At 43.6% G+C, this 19793-nt stretch overlaps 1 protein-coding gene across 23 annotated transcripts in view; it reads left to right on the forward strand.

Annotated features, from left to right (window-relative positions):
• The window catches only part of FBRSL1 (fibrosin like 1), a 548206-nt gene that overhangs the window by 244993 nt on the left and 283420 nt on the right, over nt 1-19793 (forward strand). For 19 of the 23 annotated variants that reach the window (XM_055703473.1, XM_055703559.1, XM_055703564.1 and 16 more), the window contains 2 exons: nt 686-787; nt 12040-12075. In XM_055703473.1, coding sequence (XP_055559448.1) covers nt 686-787; nt 12040-12075 — 138 coding nt within the window. The remainder of the gene's footprint in view (nt 1-685; nt 788-12039; nt 12076-19793) is intronic. The other 4 variants (XM_055703459.1, XM_055703493.1, XM_055703508.1 and 1 more) reach the window with 2 other exon arrangements.

The raw sequence follows: 19793 nt of genomic DNA on the forward strand, positions 1-19793 counted from the left end.
CTCTTTGCAGATGTAAGCAGAGAGTTGCTGTGGTTTCAGACATTGATGCCTCTCACTTACGTACAAACAGGAGCACAACTTCAAGAGAAGGAAGAAGGTTGATGTAGTGGTTAGAGAACCAGCCTTGACTGTAAGAGTTGATCGTGCTCTGCTTCAAATTGTGCGTGTTATCTCAAGCAAGTTGTTTCAGGCCAGTGTCATTCATGGTATTTAGGCACCTGGCCGTCATGCCTGTACCGAGCTCTCCGTGCACTCACTGGGGGTGGCCCCGAGACACGTCTCTGGACTAGGAACTGGAGACCTGGCCGTTGGGTTAGCGGTGCCCAGCAGCAAGCAGCAGTACAGAAAAGCCGGTGTCACAGCTGGGCTTTGCTGGTAGCAAAGGGTGGAAGCAGTTTGTCAGTCCACCTCCTTCTTGCATTGGGCCCTAGGACTTCGGCACAGCCTTGCCTGCTTCCAGGAGTGCTAAAAGCACCTCCTCCCTCACATGTTAGTGAAAGGGAATGCAGGCACATGCGGTCAAGCACAGGTTCAGAGAAGCCCCATGCATTCCAAAGCATCCTCTCCATGGTGCTGTGGGCGTAGGAGCGAAACATTGACTAAACTGCTGTCGGCAACCTCGGGAACAGGTGGCAGAGCAGTGCTTGAAAAATCTCCTTTTTCCCCCTCCTTCTTCTCCCTCTAGATGAAGGTCCCTACAAGCAGAAGTGGCAGAAATAGCGAGGAAGACAGCATCAGGGAGGCCACAAGCTCTCAGCGGAGCAGCTCAAGGGACCGTCTCAGTGATGTAAGTACCATTCAGGAGAAAGCATCGCTTCATTGCAGCAATTCCCGCTGCTGACATGGCTTTTCATAAATCTTGCTGAACAAATGTTGGCATCCAGAGGTCACTGTGTAATAACTTTTTTTTATGTCATGATTGAGTGTTATGGCATAAGTGGTTGTGCTGCCTTGCAAACACTATAATCGTGGTGCAAATAATATGATAAGCAAAAGATCAGAGATGGGAAAACAAAATGGAATTGTTATTCCTCAGGGAAAAATGGCTTGATGTTTTGTTTTGTTTTCTCGAAGTTGTGTTAAAAAGCTTTTTACAGTATCTTTCGGTTTAGCTACTGCACATAATCACGTAGTTTGGGTGCAAAGTCAGTTCATCTAATTTTATGCTTCCTGCCTCCAAGATATGAAAGGTTTTTTGGGGAAAGCTGTCTTTCTCTCAGGAAATTTGATGGTACATTGAGTGAAATGTTATGATAAAACAAAAGCAAACGGTGCCTTAGTGTGTAAACACACAAATGGGCTTTTGAGTCACCAAGAAATCAATGGCAGTGCTGGGATAATTTTATATGAAGGCTTTTTGTGTTAGCAATTAGCATTTCGCCTTCATTAAAACATGATTTTTTACTAATTAGGACCTTTCCCGTTAGGAGAGATTTAAATGAAGAACAATAATCAAACGCTGGCACGAGCATGTCTGAAATATTAAATTTGCCATTTCAATGGCAAGCCACAGAAATCCCAGAGCGAGTGGTTTTCATGTTGAGTTCTATTAATGTAAAATATGCTTCATAACTAAAACCTGTCACAGAAAACGGCTCACACCAGCTAAATTCAATTGGACAGTTAATTTAGCTTTAAAATTGAAAACACTACCTCCGCTTCAGGATGCAAAAGGAAGCGGGGGGGAGAGCCTTTGATAAGTGTAATGTATTTGCTATTAAGGCTTTCAGAGCCCATTCTACAGGAGGAGAAGGGAAAAAATGGCTCCCACAAATGTGTTTAAAAGCTGAAAGTATTTATTAAAAATGTCAGCAGAAAAGTGCTTTTGGCAGATTAAAGCGGGATTCAGCTTGACAGCTCTGACAGGGAAATGTGACGGGGGAAAATTCTCTCTACATGTTTGGAGTGTGAATGGGGCGCTGTAAACAGCCGACGCAGTGGGAGGAAGAGAAAAATAACGTGTTCTGTGATGTGCTTCCAGGATTGTGAACCCACACGCCGTGGTGGGGAAAGTCAGTGAAGGGGGGGGACCTCTGGACAAATCACCTTGCTGTGGGGCATCTTTGACTGTGTTATTAGTCAATAATTATTGTAATTTTATGTATACTTATATTTATGCGATTCTCTCCCTCCCCTCCCCTTGGCCACTGGTGACAGGTATGTGAGCAGGGGCACCGGGTAGCATTGCTGTACCATAATGTGGGGCCGCAGGAGAGGAATAACATGTTCAGACTTGGTGATTAGCGTAGGTCAAAGCGTTAAGTGGTCTTGGAGACTTTTCTTGTTAAGCCAATGCACTTCCAGTTTTTTTCTCCTCCGTTTCCTTTGCCTCCTACGTTGCAGGCTGAGCCTGTAGGAATTGAGTCTGAGCGCCTAATTCCTGCAAAATCTTCAAAGCTAGTTCAGCAGCCAGCGAAATTCAGTGGGAAACAGGCACTCCATTCTTTTTCCGTCAATGGGGACATTTGGGCAGTGCCTGAAGGCCAGGGCACACTTCAGAGCTTTGCTGAAGCTGCTCTTGTGACCTGGCAACCCGTTGCAAATGAGAATTTTTCAAATTAGTAATTAAACAGTTTGAAAAGTAAGCTTCATGAATCACAGAATGCTCTTCGTTCATTATTTGACAAGTGCAATTTAGCTTTAATCACGTATAACGCTTCCTTGTGTGCTAGTAAATGTTCTGTAGTCTATTTAGTGACTGTCAGAAAGTCTTAGAAAGTCCCACGGGTACAACTGGATGGTTTTCCCCATTTGCGTGTGAAGGAATAAGGCAGCAGAGTTTTTCTTTTTGTAGCGAGGGCGCGGGGAAGGGGGGAGAAGAAGACAACATGCTACAGAGTGTCGATTCCTGCAGGATTCTCTCTCCAGCCCTGCCCGGTCCCTGCACAGCTCTGAAGCTGTACTTCCCAGTGTGCTGTTTAAATAGATGGTGTGTAGCTGAACTGATGCAACCCCTTACATGTGGCACTGAGGATTAAAAAGCCACAGGGCAGTAGGGACGTAAAGGGAAGGCAGGGATGCTTTTTCCTTGTGGTTAGCAGTTACAAATCGAGGCTCTAGCACGTGGCTGTGCTGGGGTGGCTGCCTGTCCTTGCAGATGGAATCGCTGTGGCAGGAGGCACCTGGGCTGTTTCTTGCTCTCCTGCTGTTTCTTCGTGCATTTGGCCTTCAGGAGTGGTTTTCGTGCTGCCTTTCCCTCCCGTCTCCTTCCCCCTTAACTTGGGCGAACAATGGAGTAAATGAGGCGGGAGGTGGCAGGTTTGGCTGCTGTACGGCAGCACACAGCAGGTGTGGTAGGAAATACGTGTATGAAATGTGGGCTATAGTAGTCAGCATTGCCACCTTAGGAGCACTGGAGTCCTCCCCCCAGCTTCCTTGTCGGTCTCCATTTAGAAGGCACTATTATGAGCAGCTTAGCTCCTCTGGGAGGCTTGTTCCTTGAGGTTACTTATTCAATGGGACGCCAGCAAGTTGTTCTTTATTTACATTAATGCATGTCATTAGTCTCTAATGGACCATGAAGTCAAGAGGTGGCCTGGTCTGTCGTGGAATAATTGCACTCTAAAGAAAACTGAAGCAAATGATTGATTATGTCTTGCACGCACACACACAGAGCCATCGGTCTGTCCACAACAAAACCCAGAGCATTTTGCTGCTGCTTTGCCACAGTGAAACTTCAGTGGGGAGCGAGTGCTACAGCTTCACAGTAAGACAGCAGTTGTCTTTTATAGTACATCTTTCCAGACATTACACTGAGTGCCATTTATTATGGGTCATTGGGGGGAAAAAAGTGCTTATTGTGATCCAGTGAAATCATCTCTGACTGCAGAGGTTTGATTTGTTGAGGCTGGTCTCTTCTTTGGGATGATGAAACTCCGGAGCCGAAAAGCAGAGTTTTAGCCCAGGCTTGCACAGCGGATGGTGTGGTGTGGGGGAGGGGATGGGAATTTGCCTCTTGTTTATGTTCCCAGTGTTGATGTAAAATTCCCTTAAAATCTACTTCAAAGCTGACATCCCTTTTACACATGTACTCTCAGGTCTTCTACGACCAACACAGAGTCAACAGCCTTTTTCCAAATGGGATTTTCCTCTGCTGTCTTTCACAGGGAGGTAATTGGAAGTTGCCAGAGAAGTAAGAGGCAGATAAGCCATATTGCTATTTTGTTGTGTTGACCCAAGGAAAAGTGGAAGGCTTGGGCATTTTGTTTTGTTTTTTCCCCATGTTCCGTAATTGTCCTAATCTCTTCTGATGTCCTGAACAGTCCAAAAATCCACACAGAGCCTTGTATAATGGCTTGAAAAAAAGGTTTTTATCTTTTTCTTGACCCATCAGCTTAAGAACTGCCTGCTTTTTAATGGATTTTCTCCCTCACTAAATTGAATGGATCGTCCCTCATTATCATTTAAATAGAAGCCTCACTCCCTGTGAACATGGAAAATTTGAATGTGGTAGTAGAGCTGTGATAATTTGAAATATTCGGAAGGTGGGGGCAAGGAGGGGGAGCAGGCGGCAGAGTGCAGAATTGCTGAATGTAATTGTCATGGATTCTCAATTTTGTTGCCACAAGATGGGAAAATAGACTAATAATTGTCTTCCAACCCTAGTAGAATAGTTGCCCTAGTTAGCTGAAGCTAACACTCTAATTGTCATGGGGGCACAGAGATGAATGAGGATGTATGCAGGGCACAGCCAGGGCTAAATTGAGTGATATACTAAGGCAAAGAGCAAATTGGCAATTATTGGCCCAGCTGAAAAGGTTGGCAGGTGTGCTGCTTTCTCACGAGCCCTTAGGGGGAAATTGGAAATATAAAATATCGACCATAAATACTCACTGATTAGGAAATATGTTGCAAGAGGTGCTGGCCACTTAAGAGTCAAAACTCTCCTTTTCAAGGGGTTGGCTTCAGCTGTGCATAGAGCCAGCAAGCGCTGCTACTAAGTTGTTCAGAGCTTTTTCCTCCCATCCCCCATCCCCCAGGCTATCTTTTCTAATTTTCCATCATCCTATCCTCATATGTTTGTTTGTTTTTCTTTAAACATAATAAAGTCTTTTAGGAAAGTCTTTTAGGAAATGCAGAGATTTTCCTCTCTCTAAATGGTCCTCGATAAGTGTTTAGCATATTGTATAGACTGGATATAAAATTCTCTTTCTGTTAGATGAATACAAAATAACTTCTGTGATTTCTAATTCAAACAGTTCACTGTGATCTGCTTTTCTTTGTGTGCCATCACAGGCACTATCACCCCCTTCCCTCCTGCTTTCTGTACCACGCTTCCCCTCCTGGGGCAAAGGGATTAAAGCAGCAGCAGGGTACAAAGCTGCAGGTCTGTTACGTGTGCCTCAGGCTGAAGTTCCTTGCCAGAAGCATGATCAAATGAGCCTCTGAAGTGAGAATTGGACCACAGTCACACCACAGGTCCATATTTATCCACTTTGCAAAGTCTGGCATGTTTGGGGTGCCTGGTCTTGGCTCTGAGCAGGCCAGTGGTGGGACAGCATTGCCTGGAACAGCTCTCAGGCCAGGAACACCTCGGTGCGGTCGGGATGTTACTGAGCACGATGAAGGATTTTTTTGGAAGGCCTGGCATGGCAACATGTAGACTGCAAACTCTTTGTGGCACATGCTGTCTGTTGTTCCCCCTGTATCACACACTGGAATCTGGTCTGCAGCTTGAAGAGTGCAATAAAAGCATTGTAGAGCTTAGCGGAATAAAGATAGCAACAGGATAGTTTTAAGACCCCTCCTCAAACCATGAATCTTGGAAACTGGTTTGCATATACATGCAAAGATTATGAAACCCATCAAGTCACGTTCTTCTGGAGGCAGAAATTCACATCTCTTCAGCATGCTGTCTACTTTTTATACTACTTTGTGTGTCTTGAAATACTGCACGCTTGCATGAAAACTGCTGCAGGAGAAATTATGAGCAAAGTTGTAATGACTTGCATGGAGCTTCAGGTACTAGAGAAAGAAAGTCTGGAGAAGGTTTTGTGAAGTTGGCTGAGGGATGGTGGTTTGAATGGGAGCAGCACCCATGCATGTTCTGTGTATTTTGGAAATGTGAGGGCTTTTATTGTTGTTCCTGGTTAACTATATGCAGTTTGTTCGCTGGTTGCTGGCCAGCAGCCATCTTTCCTTCTGCTCTCTGTGGCCATCAGCTGCAGGAATCTAATGTCTTGGTTGGAAGGTGTTCTGCAGCATATCAAGTCAGTTACAGATGTTTAGACCTTGTGTAGTTTGATGTCTTACTGAACTGATTTTGCAGTATTTCCAAGCATAAGCCCCTTTGTTTATCCAGCATAATAAAATAAGTGAATTAAAAGAAGGAACACATTCACGTTTTGCATGACATCCATATCATTCATCATGCATTGTGGTTATCTTGTCAGGTCCTGGTTTCTAATCTAAGTGAACATCAGATGCACTCTGTGACCTTTGCCAAGTCAATTGAACTCATTGTATTAACAGACAGGAGTGGGACTGTGGAAATTAATTGTATTAAGAGAGACTCCGTGTTAAGGTCTGGCATATCTTCTGCCATTGGCCCTTTTTGCCCTCCTCCTCACTTGCTCCTCTCATTCCAAGACACTTGAGTTTTGTAAGGGACTTGCTTGCAAAGAAAATACTAGTATTCAAAGCTGAACTGATATTCTGTTGTTGAATGTTCTCTAAATGACCAAGTGGATGGGTAAACGTGCACGCTTCCTTGTGCCTCAGCCCTGTCTGGCTGCAGAATTGAGGTAGCCAAGAAATAGTGGAAGACAGGTGCAGCTGAGGTGAGTTTTTATCCTGAACAAATGATACAAAACATAATTAAAAATTCATTCTCTCCATATTATTGACTCTTCTGAGTGCTAATCAACAAATCAGGCTTGCGTCGTTGGGCTGTATGAGGAGTTTGGGCCTGTGGTTTGGCAAAGCAAGGTTGGGCACTCAGCAGGAGCTGGGAAGTCTGTCGCGGTTCCCTTCTCTTCTGCGGACTCCACCGGTGTCACTGGGCACATCTAAGTCTTTCTGTGCCTCAGTTTCCACACTAACGTGGGGGTGGCATTAATAATAGTGCTAGGAGGCTCTTTTTGGTGACTGTCCTGTGCCCACATAGGAATAGCTCTTTGCCCAAAATGGTGGTTTCAGCAGCTGACTTGGAGGTATTTGATACACTTTTGGTTTCAGCCAGTAAAAGCGGCATATTTCAGAAGAGCTGGAATGAACTCTTGATGTTTCTGGAAAGTGTTAATTTACATCTTTTAGTCAGAGGAGGGAAGTGAATGCTAATAACAAGAGTTAATTTTATGGTGGTGCTGTCATCACCTGCTTTTATCTAATTCCCTTATAGTTAGTTCATATATCAAGAATGCTTGCTAAGATCCAAGCTGAAACCTGCCTGACCCAGTGAGAATGGGGAGTTGTCTTGAAATGCCCTATTACCTTGATTATTACTGCATTTTAAAGCCCTTCTTACTGTCTTTCTAGTTCAATAAATAACCCAATAGCTTTAAGAAACCAAACAGAGGGTATCTTGATTTGTTTTGTATTGTATTGTAAGAACAGCGGAAGGCCATGCTTTTATTTATACCAGGGAAATAACTTTTCCTGTCAATTTAACAGATACTCTTGGAAAACCTGCTGAAGGTTATTGGTGAGATTTTTGTCATCGGGTTCTTTTCTAAATTGTAATCATGTTGTTTATCAGGAATAAAGGATGAAATCTTTTAAATACAATCACAGATTGCAGTGTAACTTAAACTCTCAAGGACGTTGGTGGGGCGATAGTGGAGTCTTTCAACAGTAAGATTTTGTCTTTGCTGCCAGAAAGGTGTATTTTTTTATATCCAGAATAATTAACGTGAGAGCTGTCCCAGGGTAGAAGTAATTCACTCTGTGACATAACTGAAGTGTCTTGTCTGTGCTGTCTGGTTTTGGTTTTAACCTTGGGTTTAAAAGGAACCAAAAATCTTTAGTTGTAAAAGAGCATATCATCTGCAAAATATTATAAGCCATTTATCTTTATGCACAAATGCCATCCAGCACTGTAGTTCCACTTATGCATCATTAAATGTGCAGATCACATTCTTTTTGCCCCTAACTAGTAACAGCCTCCCTTAGAAACCCAGGGTATTCCAGAGAGTGCTGAAAGGGGCACCAGGGGCACAGAAGCCGGTGCTCAAGCCAAGCAGAGGGCTTCTGCCCTCCCTCTGAGGGTCTGCTCAGGTTTGCTTCGCCTGGCAGCTGCAGCCAACAGGAGCAGCATCTGCAGGAGCAGCATCTGCAAGCGCAGCATGGGTGCGCCTGCCGCAGCAGCTTCGCTGGTGGGCTGGGTACCATGCTTGCTGGCCCCTGCCTGCTCTGCTCTGGGCGGGCAGCATTTGGGTTGGATGGGCACGTCGCTTTCCCCACGTCCTGCTTCTGCAGGTTGGGTTTTGCAGATGGGAAGGCTTTTGGAAAGGCATGGCGTGGCAGCTGTTCCTGCGCCTGGCTGCAGAGAGTTGGCCAGCTGGGGTCATGATCCTCTGTCTTTGAATTTTGTCTCTGACTGCATCTTTCCTGCCTGTGATGCTTCCTTCAGGCAGCGTTTGAAGGCCAGAGCTGAGCCTGCTCGGGCTCTGGTTTGTAGCAGTAAGAGCTGGTTTGGGTTTTGGTCTCGCGTGAGCCAAAGCTACGAGGCCGGTGCTGGACGGGTTGGTGCAGGACTAACATGAGTGTGGCTAGTTGGGTACTGCGGTGACCATCACACCCTGCTGCATGAGCTACCTTCAGACAAGGAGAAAACTGACCAAAATAGCACATCAGACTGTTTTGAGAACAAGAACTTTGTAGAGGGCTGTCATGTAAGTGCTCCTATTCTATAGGTAAGAGCCTCTGTCAGTCATTCCAGCTGAAGGTTTGCCCCAGTAACTGCGCTTGCCAGACAAGCACTCATTCATAGTCAAAGGAGGTTTCTTCAGCTTTGGGTAGATGCCAAGTTAAACTTCCAAGATTTCTTACATTTGCAGCCACAATTGATTACTTTTCTCATAATTTGATCTTGATATAGAGACATATGGATTAAGCTATGTTTATATCAACCCCCAAAGATTTTTTTTCTTTAGGAACATCCATCACAGTTGCACACAAACTGTTCTGCTCTGGCACTTGTAGCTGATATTAGCTGGGGCTTTCAACGTTTTTACGTGTGGCAGTTGGTATGGGTCCTCGTAAAGAGCCCGCAGTGTTCCCAGTTAACCAAGAAAGCACTAGCGGTTTGTTAGATGTGCAGAAAAATGCGTGCGAACGGCTCTGGAGAGTGTGGGATGTGGCTGTGCATAAACCTAATTGTTGGAAAGGATTTTATGAGTTGAATCCAAAGTATTCACCAGTTACTAACTTTATACATGCAATAAAAATTCTGAGGGGGCAGGAAACCCACACTTTTCCCCCCCTGATTTCCAGGAAATTTGATGTTAAAACTTGTAAGGAAGGAAGAAGTTCTTAGATGTGAAAAATGCCAGAGTAAATTGCCATTCAGTTTTAATTATTTCTGATGTAACACTTCATTCAGCAACTGCTTTTATTGTTTTCTACTCAGTGGCTTTAAATCGGTGGTCTACAGATTCCTGGGGTTCTTGGACAGCTTGGGATGGCTGAAAGTTACCTGAGAAAAGCAGGTCTGTTGTTAGCATGTTTGAGTTTGTTGTCCAAGGGTCTGCTACATCCCAGGAAAATATTTTGGGTGTGCACAAGACTCAAAGATTGAAAATAACTGTTAAAGTGAAAATGCTCTGAGAGGCTGTTTCCCTAGAGAGAAGCTTCTAATGAAACCTCTTGTTTCTCTTTTTGATTATTATTTCCAATTTGTTAGACCTTGTCAATCTTTGTTAAATCTAAGCTGAGGAGGGGGTGGGGCGTGAGAACTGCTACCCTTTTATTACTCTCTTCCTCCCACCTCTCCAAGCAGGTAATTTGCCCTCTCCTTGTTTCTGTTTTCTTTAGGTGAACTGCCTGATCAAGCTATCCAAAGTGTCAGAACAGATAATTGTGTTCAGCTCTTCAGCATACTTATGTAGATAGCAGGATTATTAATTTTTTTTTCTATACAAGGCTGAATTCCATGAGTTGTTTGGGTTTTTTTTAGAAGTATGAAGAGGGGGAGGGATAGGTTTGTCTTAGTTTCTCAAAACTAGAGATAAATGCTACCAACCTTCACTTTCACCAGTCTGTAGCTTTATTTCTGGGCAGTTTACATTAAAGAGGTTTATTAACAATCCTCTACTTTTTTTGTAGTGTTTGAAGGCAGGGGCCAAATCGATGTGCAGTGTGCAAAAGGTGGAAAGTTAAATGCTGTCAGAGGTCTGTTATTGCTGACTCGGACAGTGAAAGCTGTCCTGTTCCTGCAGAGCAGAGGTCTCCTGAGCTGCAGCAGGACAGAGGTGCATGCGTTGCATGCCAGGGATGGGGACTGGCACCCAGTCACACACACAGTGGCTGCAGACCTGTGTGTAAGATCTGTGAAGAGCTGTGCCACAGCTTTCCTTCCATCGGGCACCCTGGTTCCTGTGCCAGCTGGTGAGAGGGTTAATGGGGAGCCCTTCCTCCAGCAGCACACTCACCTAATTGTAGGGCTTTGCTATTGTCTCTTCACTTTGGAAACTTTCCTTTGTGGGCACTTGGCGGGGAAATTGCGTCTCTGGTGTCTAGGGAAGTTGCAGGGCAGTGGCGCAGTGTGCATGGGCAGACCAAGACAATCGAGTCTTCCATTGAGTGCAGGAGTGTGGAAAGGCTTCTGCGTGTATCTAGGTATCTTCTGATCAAAAGGCTTGCAAACTGGTAATACAAAGGAACTGTTATCCTATCGGTGGAAAATTACAGGTATTTGCAGTAGCCTGCAATCAGTTTGCATCCATCTCTGGGAGTATTGTGCTGTTGGACTGATTTAGTAAAACGATAACTTCTGGTGCTGCTGCAAAAACACAAACAATCCTCAAGATCAGCCTGCAATGATTCAGTATTTTCGTTCAGGCTCTGGTACCCACTAGAACATCAGTCTGGGAAACGGGACTGTTAAGACTCCCTGAATCTTGTTTAATAAAATCACATAGCAAGAGCATCATGATAATAAATCACACTTGGAAATTGGCCTGCAGAGTACTTGCTGGGTCACGTGGTATCATATGCCACCACTGTTCCCGGCTTCTTTTTAATTTCCGAAAAGAAGGCATATAGCAGCAGCTGAAGATAGAGGTGGAATTCATTTAGCTGCTTTGAGAAAGTAACTGCCAGCAAAAACCAGCAGCTCAACAGTCTTGAGTTGTAGAGAGGGGAAAGGAATCCGAGTGACTGGAGATGGTGTGATGCAAAGGAAAAGAACCAAGTGATTTGGCAGCGTGTGAAAGAGGTAAGGATGTGGTAGAGAAAGGAGCAGGAGGAGCTGAAATGAAGAGCAGGAGTAAACAATGTAGTTTAACTTATTCAAAAGGGACAGAATGCTTATTAAAGCTCTGAGAGATGATAAATTAGTGCTTTGCTGCTATTGTTGTTTCAGATAGAGTTGTCATATGGTAATGCTGCGGCAGTGAAGGCTGGAGGCTCATGAATTCAGAGGGGAATGGAAAGTGGGATATATGGTTACATGATTGAAAGTTGGAGTTGATGAGGCAAAATGTGCAGCCCTGATTCAGGAGAGCGTCCTTACACGTGTGCTGTTTCTCGGAAGCTGCCGTTACCTGCTGAAGAGAGATGGTTCAGAATGCGTGCTCTGCTGCTGTGAAGACATACCCCATGCTGAGAGCTTCTGCCTTAGCTGGGAGGTGCTGTCGAAGCCCTGCTCTAGCTTATGAAACCCTTGTCTGAAATAGCCCTGGAGCCCTCACCTGGAAATGCGCTTTTGCTGTTACTCCTGTGGCAGCACACAGAATGTCAGAAGATCATTTGAGGCACTCTGGTTTTGAAGTTTTCCCCTAAGGAATGCTGGGCTGGGGGAGGGAATCGCAAATTATTCTTATCTTACATTACACAGAATCTCTTGCATTACTTACTGTGGCATATTGTTTCCTCCCACAGAGTTCTGCTCAATCGCTTTCAGGAAGAGGCTACTCCGTAAGTCATTTTACAGCTAATTCTTTCACTTCTGTTGATGTTGATTGCAGAGGTTTACACTACCTATTGCATTTCCACTGACAGGAAAGAAATGCAGAGCATAAAAAATAGGGTTAGAGTAAAGGTCTGTTGTGCACCTGGCCAGGGACAGCCCTGACGTGTGAGAGCACATTAAGAGTCTGGGGGCTTCTTCAATTTAATTTTATACTTACAGGGAGGGTTTTTTCTGTTGTTTTATAGTGGATTTCCGCTACATAGTCGCCTCCTGAGAATTAAAAGTCTTGAGTGGGGAGAGTTTTCAACACCGGTGGGAGATGCTTCCCTGCCCTCCTCCCTCCCCCATAGAGTTTTTCATTTGTGCATTAAATACAAGAATCGGAGACAAAATTACTCCATTTTAAGAAGAATGATGACCCTCACCAGTGTGAACAAAATAAGTCAATATTCTCTTACTTATAAGTTCTGAGTTATACAACAAGCTCTCTAGTTTTCAGAGGAGGTTGTTGCTGGTGTTTTCTTTGCAGGAGTGCCATAGGTGCCAGCGTTCTGCAGCTGGTGTTACAGGGCCAGGACACGCCTGCTTGTGGATGCGATGTAACAGTGATGTTTAATTAACCATTTCTGTTTACATGTACCTTATTTGTTTGTGCAATAATGACATTCCTTCATGTAGAGGTGGTACAATTGTTTATTGATTTGGGGTTCCTTTGCTGTTCAGCTGTCCCAAAAGGCAGGCACATACACTTTACCGTATGTATTAATAAGGAAATAGGAGAGGCTGTGAGTGGCTTAGCAATGTCAACATGAAAATTCCTCAAATGGCGTTATATCTGACTCTCGTAACAAATGTATAGTGTGTAGATACACGTTATGACACCCTGGTTGTTCAGCCAATAAGTCAGGTATATCCTCATTGCTGGTGCAGAGCTTGTAGAGGAAGGCGTATGCTAATCTCGTATGCAAGTCTGAATGAGAACATCCAGCTAACGTTCCTGCCTACCCTTACTGACAGTAACTGCTGGTTTCACGACCTCTGCCATGATAAAGTTTTGCCTTCTAGGTGGATGGTCTTGAATGCTTGTTTCTTACCAAGAGCTGTAACTGCTCACTTCTCATAGACAAGAACAAAGGTGGATTTTATATACTTCAGGACATTTATGTGGACACCTTGTAGACTTTTTTTTTTTTGCAATGATTGCATAAATTATTTTCTTTCAATAATTCATGTTATATGTTTAGAGTTGGAAGATGGGACCTGTGAGCTCCTACCTGGTGCTGTATGCACAGATAAAAAATGGCTAGGCAGGGCAGAATTTATGGTCTGATTTCATAACGACACTGTCACATGCTATCATGTATATTATCAGAAATTCATAATACAAGATGAAGTGCATTTTAATCATAAAACCATTACAAAATAACATATGACTTAAAGTCTTACGGTTTTAGTGAAATAATGTCACAAATTTTTAGACAGTAATGGCATGTCTCCTAAGTATCCTTCTGTCTAAATCTTCCCAGTATCCCAGGTGAGTATCATTACTTAATTCACTGAGTGATGAGGAATGTTTGCTGTAGGACCAGTTGAGCTCTGCTTCCCAAACACACGAACAGTTGGATTCACCTAAGCTTCTGAAGGCAGATGCTGTATCTTCTATTTCTCTGTAAAATGCCATGCATGCCCATGGCACCACATAAATAATAATGAGTCATCTTCACAGACTTTATGACTGAGGGCATGGTTTGGGAATTAAACAATTTCCCACTGGCTATAACATAGGTTGCAAAATCTTAATGGAAAAAGGCCAAAGAATTCTTTTTAGAGTCTCAAGACAAATAAATCATAGGACTGTTTTCCTCCATTGCTGTCTGTTAAGAAATTTACTTTTGTCTCTCAGAAATGATTTTCAGGAAATTTCTAGCTCCTTCTCTGTGCATGTGTGGGGACAAGGTTCTGTTATTTAGCCAACCCATAACTTCTCAAGGGAGGTAAGAGCTTTCTGCGTGCTGAGGCAGTATTTTGAGATCATGAGTAGCGTGAGCCAGGGTTGCTTTTCCTTATGGGTTGTCATTTTCCCTATTAAATTGCCTTCTGCCTCACCATGTACCAGCTGTTGAGGCTGACCGTTTCCCTTAAGACTCCAATGCTGCTCTAAATTGATTTAGCGTAAGGCAGAGACTATCACTTCCAGCACTGCCAGACCTTGCTGGCCCAAACCTGCACTGGAAGCCTGTTCTCCCAGGTGGCAGAGAGATGTTCAAACCACCAGTTCAAGACAACTGGCCCCAAACCAGGGGTTGTCCATAGTATCTTGTAACAGTTTTCATTTTCTCATGAAAGCAGATGTATATGAAACATTAAGTCAGTATTTTGGCTCTGCCCCTGTTTACATCAAATAGGTGGTTTGCCAGACATGGTGAAAGTGTGATAAAAAGTGGCGCTAGCAGGAGGCATGATTCTTGTCTTGAATGTTCCTCCTGGTATCTGTGCACAACTTGTCTTGTGGAAAACTGTCACTTGCAGGATGATGATATATATCGTTACTTGGTGAAGTTCTTGTACTGGGTTTCATAAGCAGCTGTTCAAATACCACAAACTATTTTGTGTGTGTTCATTTTTAATTGGCTCGTTTCGAATCTGCATGCTTCACCATTCACTTGCTTCAGCTGCCCTTGCAGAGCTGTTTGCTTTCAGAAACATTTGTAGAAAATGCACATTTTAAGGAAATGTGCATTTGCAGGAGGAAGACTTAAAACCTGTGGTAGTAAACTTGGAAAAAACTTAATCCAAGGTTCAGCTCATCCAGCTGGGCTGCACAGAGAAGGCAGGCAAGGCCTGTCTGGGCAGTCAGAGCAGGCTGATGTTGAAAACCTCAGCAAACTGCTCCTATGTAAGGTACAGACTCTGGAGCTAAAGTTAGGAAGAAAACTAAATGCAAATAATAACTCCTGAGTGCTGAATATTCCAAAAACTTCATTGGCTTCAGGCTTCCCATGGAACATTAAGTCCTCAATAAGGACCACATAACCTCTGGTTAACTTCGGCTGCACCTAGATTTAAATTGTAAATGCTACTCAAAAGTAGCGTTAACAGTGACTGGGCACATAGTTTCACAGTCTTATCTGTAGATATTGTGGACAAAATGTCTTCTAAATCTTAAAATCTTACTTCCCAAAGTAAAGTTTTGAATGGTGTCTAATTGGATAACAAGACATATCTATGTCTGTACTCTATCTGCAAGCTCCTTATCTCATCAGTAGCATGTGTTTCATATCCTTATCTTGTTAAATGTATACTTCCGCTGTGCTGAGAAATAGAATGCTAGTTTGTTTATGGAGGTTAATATCTTATTCCCTTTATGACTTGATGATTACGTATGTGTGATAAACTACTTCAGCCATTTGTCACACTTCCTGCACACACAAATGAGATTAGTGATTTTAGTCAGAAAGGTCTGTCTGTCCTCTGAGCAGACAAAACAGATTTTCTTTTTGGTAACAGGATGAGAGACCTGACTACCTGAAAATGCACTGATTTGTTAAAAAATACGCAGAGAATTAGAAACTAGCTGTATGTTGAGGTTTCTGTGTATCACTGATACATACTCACCCTGCGGACCATTTTTCAAATCTATTCCTGACAGTTAAGTCAACTTAAGGCCTACCATAGTTAGAAAGTAGTTAAAATGAACATAAGATCAGTACATACAGTTTGTTGTTAATGGCTAAAAAGTTGCAGTTGTTTATAAGGTTGAGCACATTGTACAGACAAACCCCAGCTGCAGTTGACCTTGACTCAGTTTTGTGGAGAACACTTAAAAGGATAGAATTGGGAATATGTGGTAGCTTAAAAAAATAAACAAAAAACCTCTTCCAATTAATTATGTAGTTTATTTATGGAGCATCTGTGCAGCTGTTCCTCTTCTGGAATGGAAGGGGCTAAAATGTGGGAGTGAATAAAAGAATAAACTTGAAAGCATATGGCAAATGGATAGCTAGTGAGCCAACCTGTCTGAGTGTACCTTGGAACAAAAGGACAGGAGGGTGAGATGTCTTTGTTTGGTTTTATTTGTTCTTGGAAGATTATTTTTTTTAACAGAAACAGTAACATACACTTGGCAACACCAGCAGCTGATTTTTATTCTGAGCTTCTGTAAAATATCAAAGTCTTTGCAGCCTAGTCAAATCCCTGGCAGCTCATCAAATTCTGTTGATTTTACATCTTCCTTGTTGAGCGCCGGAAACCAGCGTCTCAGATAACTTGGGCTGCAGCTCATGGATAGAAAGAAACATGCAAAACACCATAAGGCTTGCAGAGACACTTGGGTCATCCAGCGTCAACTCAGTGTTATCTGCCAGCCGCCTTTCCTTCTGCTTGGTGACGTAGCCTGAGAATGACTGTCTTGTTCCCCAGATGGAGCTGGAACCTGAGGTGGCAGAGGCAAGCACTGGCTAGGCGTAGAGCACCCTGAGCCCTGCTGCACCCTCTGCCTCTGCCCCAGTCTGCGCCTTCCTGATGGTTTCTCTCAAATTATGATGCTGATTTCTGGAATGGGCTTTCCAGTTGCTGGTGATGATCTTTACAGCCTTCCAGGACTCCTCTCCTGTGCTGTGCTTGATGTTGCTGTACAGCAGGCTGTCACGCAGCACAACTGCCCGTGGCCACCTTACCCTATTACCCTGCTGAGATCTTCATAGCTCGCACCTGTGAGCACACTTGCTGGGACAGCAGGTACTGAGCTGTAATTCACCTGATTTACAGCAGGGAGGTAGTGTCCAGTGCAGTGAGCTCAGTGGGAAGGAGGACAGCTAGGGATGATTGCACAGTGCTAGGTAATTGTCAGCCTAGGAACTGTTGACTCTTTGCACGTTTATATACCCTCATATACCCTGTAAAGCTCTTTTCATGGCCTGTTTTGGTTTTGTGCCAGCTCGATGCACTTCTATGAAACCCTGAAACAGATGGTCCCTGCTAAGGAGGCTGTTCCCATGCCAGAAATCCTCTGTGCGTGCACAGGCAGGTTCACTGTTTCAGTGTAATGGTTACAGAAGCTTGCCTGAAGATCATGCCAGCAGCACTCACCTGATCTGCTCTGCGCTTCAAGGATGTTCTTGTGCTCTTAGGCTCGGGGACCAAATTGTTAGCCTTGAAAAAGCACCTTCAACAGCATCTTTTCTGTACAGAGCTTAAGTCGGTACCACTTCCTACGTAGAGCATGGTCCAAGAGCCCAGGTGATGGTTGCATACCTTGCCATCTTTGAGATTGCCTTGGAGAAGCTGGTGTCGTGAGAAGGATAAATTTCTAGGTAAAGTTCAACAAAATTTTTGCTATGAAGCATATAATACTTCTGCTAGGGAATTCTGGAGTGTGCTTCAGGTCACAGGTGTGGAAGCATGCTCAGTGACCAGGGGCAAACTTGAATTGTAACTAATGGGGTTTCTCCACCTGCCGATCTGTCATACGCTAATGAAAAATCTGTAGGTAGGTAGCATTTCTTAGGTGGGCTGGAAAATTCATTGTATGTTAGGACCTCTGATAAATTAGCATTTTTCCTTGCCAAAAATCAATATTGGAAACAGGGCTCTTGTTATGAATCTAAAAATCATTGAGCTGGAGCCAAAGTTAAATGATAAAAGTGAATTTAATATGTATTTCCTGTGATAGTGTGCCTGTGGGCTGGCAACATGAGCAAGACTTTCTGGATAAGATTTATGAATAGGGGAGTAATAATTCCAAAATAAGTATCAATCTCATTTTGCCTTGATGCCAAGTATAAAAGAGGGACTATAATTGTCTTTTTCTTCTGGACAAGAAAAAGAATTGCAGATACATCCCCTTCAGGTGGAGCAATACTCTGTCTTCTTTGAAGACAGATTATGTCTTCTTTGAAGACAGATACTCAGTTATAAAGAGAAAAGAAAAAGGGACTATAATAGAGTGATGTGGCCTGTAAGAGCTATGACAGCACAAAGGATTTTTTTTTTTTTTAAAAAAAGGAGAAAAATAATAATATGTAATAGAAACATAATGAATTTTGAAAGGGTTTCTCCCTCTTAAGATAGCAGGAATTTTAAAGCCATGATTATAATGCTGGATGTCAATCCAAAGCATTTAATTTCTTCTGGGTTTCTTTTCACGTGTTCATGAATAGCTTCACTTTACAAGAACTCTCCCCATGCTTGAATTCACCTGGACGAGCTGAGTTCACTGAATAAATGAAGAGTTCGTTTGCTCTGCCGGCCACGAGGGAGGGAGCCAGGCTGCTGTAGGCTAGCCGAGGAGCTGGCCTCTTGGCTCCAGAGGCTGTCCCGTAACTCGTGAGCTCAAATGCTGTTGAGTAATTAGTGCATTTATTATTCTAGATCTGTGGGATCTCTTGAGGGTTTTTGAAATGTCCCATGAAAAGCATAAGGAAGAGTGCAAACGTAAATAAGCTACATACTTCAGCTTTAAAAATACCGAAGTCCATGAACTTCTTGCAACACGTTTTCCTTTAGAAGTTCCCTTTTCTGAGTCTGTTTCTTCTTAGATGGCCTCTGCTTTTAATTAGGATGAAAAGTCTCATAAATTTTCGCTCATCTCCACAGCCATAAAGCAGGCACAAAGGGCCCCCTCTGGCTGAATTTCAGGCTGCCTGAACCAGTGGCCCTGGCAGCGGAGCTGGGGGCTGGGAGCAGGAGGGGATGACACCGATTTCCGTAACCCCCCCAGCCGCCGGGGACGCACAGCCAGCTGACACCGCAAGCCCTTGAGGCATGGGGCATATGACTTTTGTGTGATTTTCTTGCCCACGTTTTTAATCTTCCCTGCTATTGCCCTTGGCTCGGGGTGGTGTGGGGAACAGATCTCTAATCTGACTAGAAAGATGATATTGTTATACAGCCGCATCCCATGAACTTCCCAGTGTTCCTTGGCTTTTGGGGTAGGATAACCTCACTGTCACTGGCCTTGCACGCTAAAATGAAGAGTTGTCCTAAATCCATCTTGAATTCACCAGCCTGGAAAGGATTACATCCTGCTAAAGAGGAAAGGCAAAGGATTTTGAGAATATCTGGTCTTTATTTCTGGACCTTTTTGATTAAGACTGTCCTGAGGCAGTTGTGTCATATATATGCTATAGCTTTCTTTGTGTAATGGGGCAAGGTATTTGCTTGTCTGTCTCAGCTCTTCACATCGTTATTTGCTCTCATAGCTGTCTCTTCTTACAGTCCATTGCTTTGTTTTAACTTTCTTTCCTTTCTCTTTACCGAAACCAACAAAAAGATGATTAAAATAGGCAGTTGATTAGCATCAGGGCTACTTACCTGATGAGCACATTGAACAGGGGTTAAGTATGGGTCCTCCTGAGGGGTTTGCTTTTGATTTTTCTTTAATTCTCTAATAGCCTTGTGCCATGAGAATTAGTAGTGCTTGGGTTTTGTAACTAGAGAAGGGGTTAAGAGAGCCCATTTCTGAGGCTGCGGGAATGTGCTGATGTTTGTGGTGCTGGGTGCTGCAGTAGGTTCCTCAGAGGACATTCACGGCAGGGGTGGGGAGAAACAAGGGTTCACACTCTTGTTTTATCACGTATCTCGATGTCCTTGCAGAAACCTGCACCCAAAATCACCGAGTGTAAGGGAAGCAGCAGAGGAAATAACAGCGCCACAAACTCAGAATGCTGCTACTTGGAAATAGAAGACAACATTTTTTGTTGGCCTTAATAGTAGGTGAAAAACA

Source organism: Falco cherrug, chromosome 1 (genome assembly GCF_023634085.1).
Source record: "Falco cherrug isolate bFalChe1 chromosome 1, bFalChe1.pri, whole genome shotgun sequence".
In the NCBI taxonomy this organism is placed as follows: Eukaryota; Metazoa; Chordata; class Aves; order Falconiformes; family Falconidae; genus Falco; species Falco cherrug.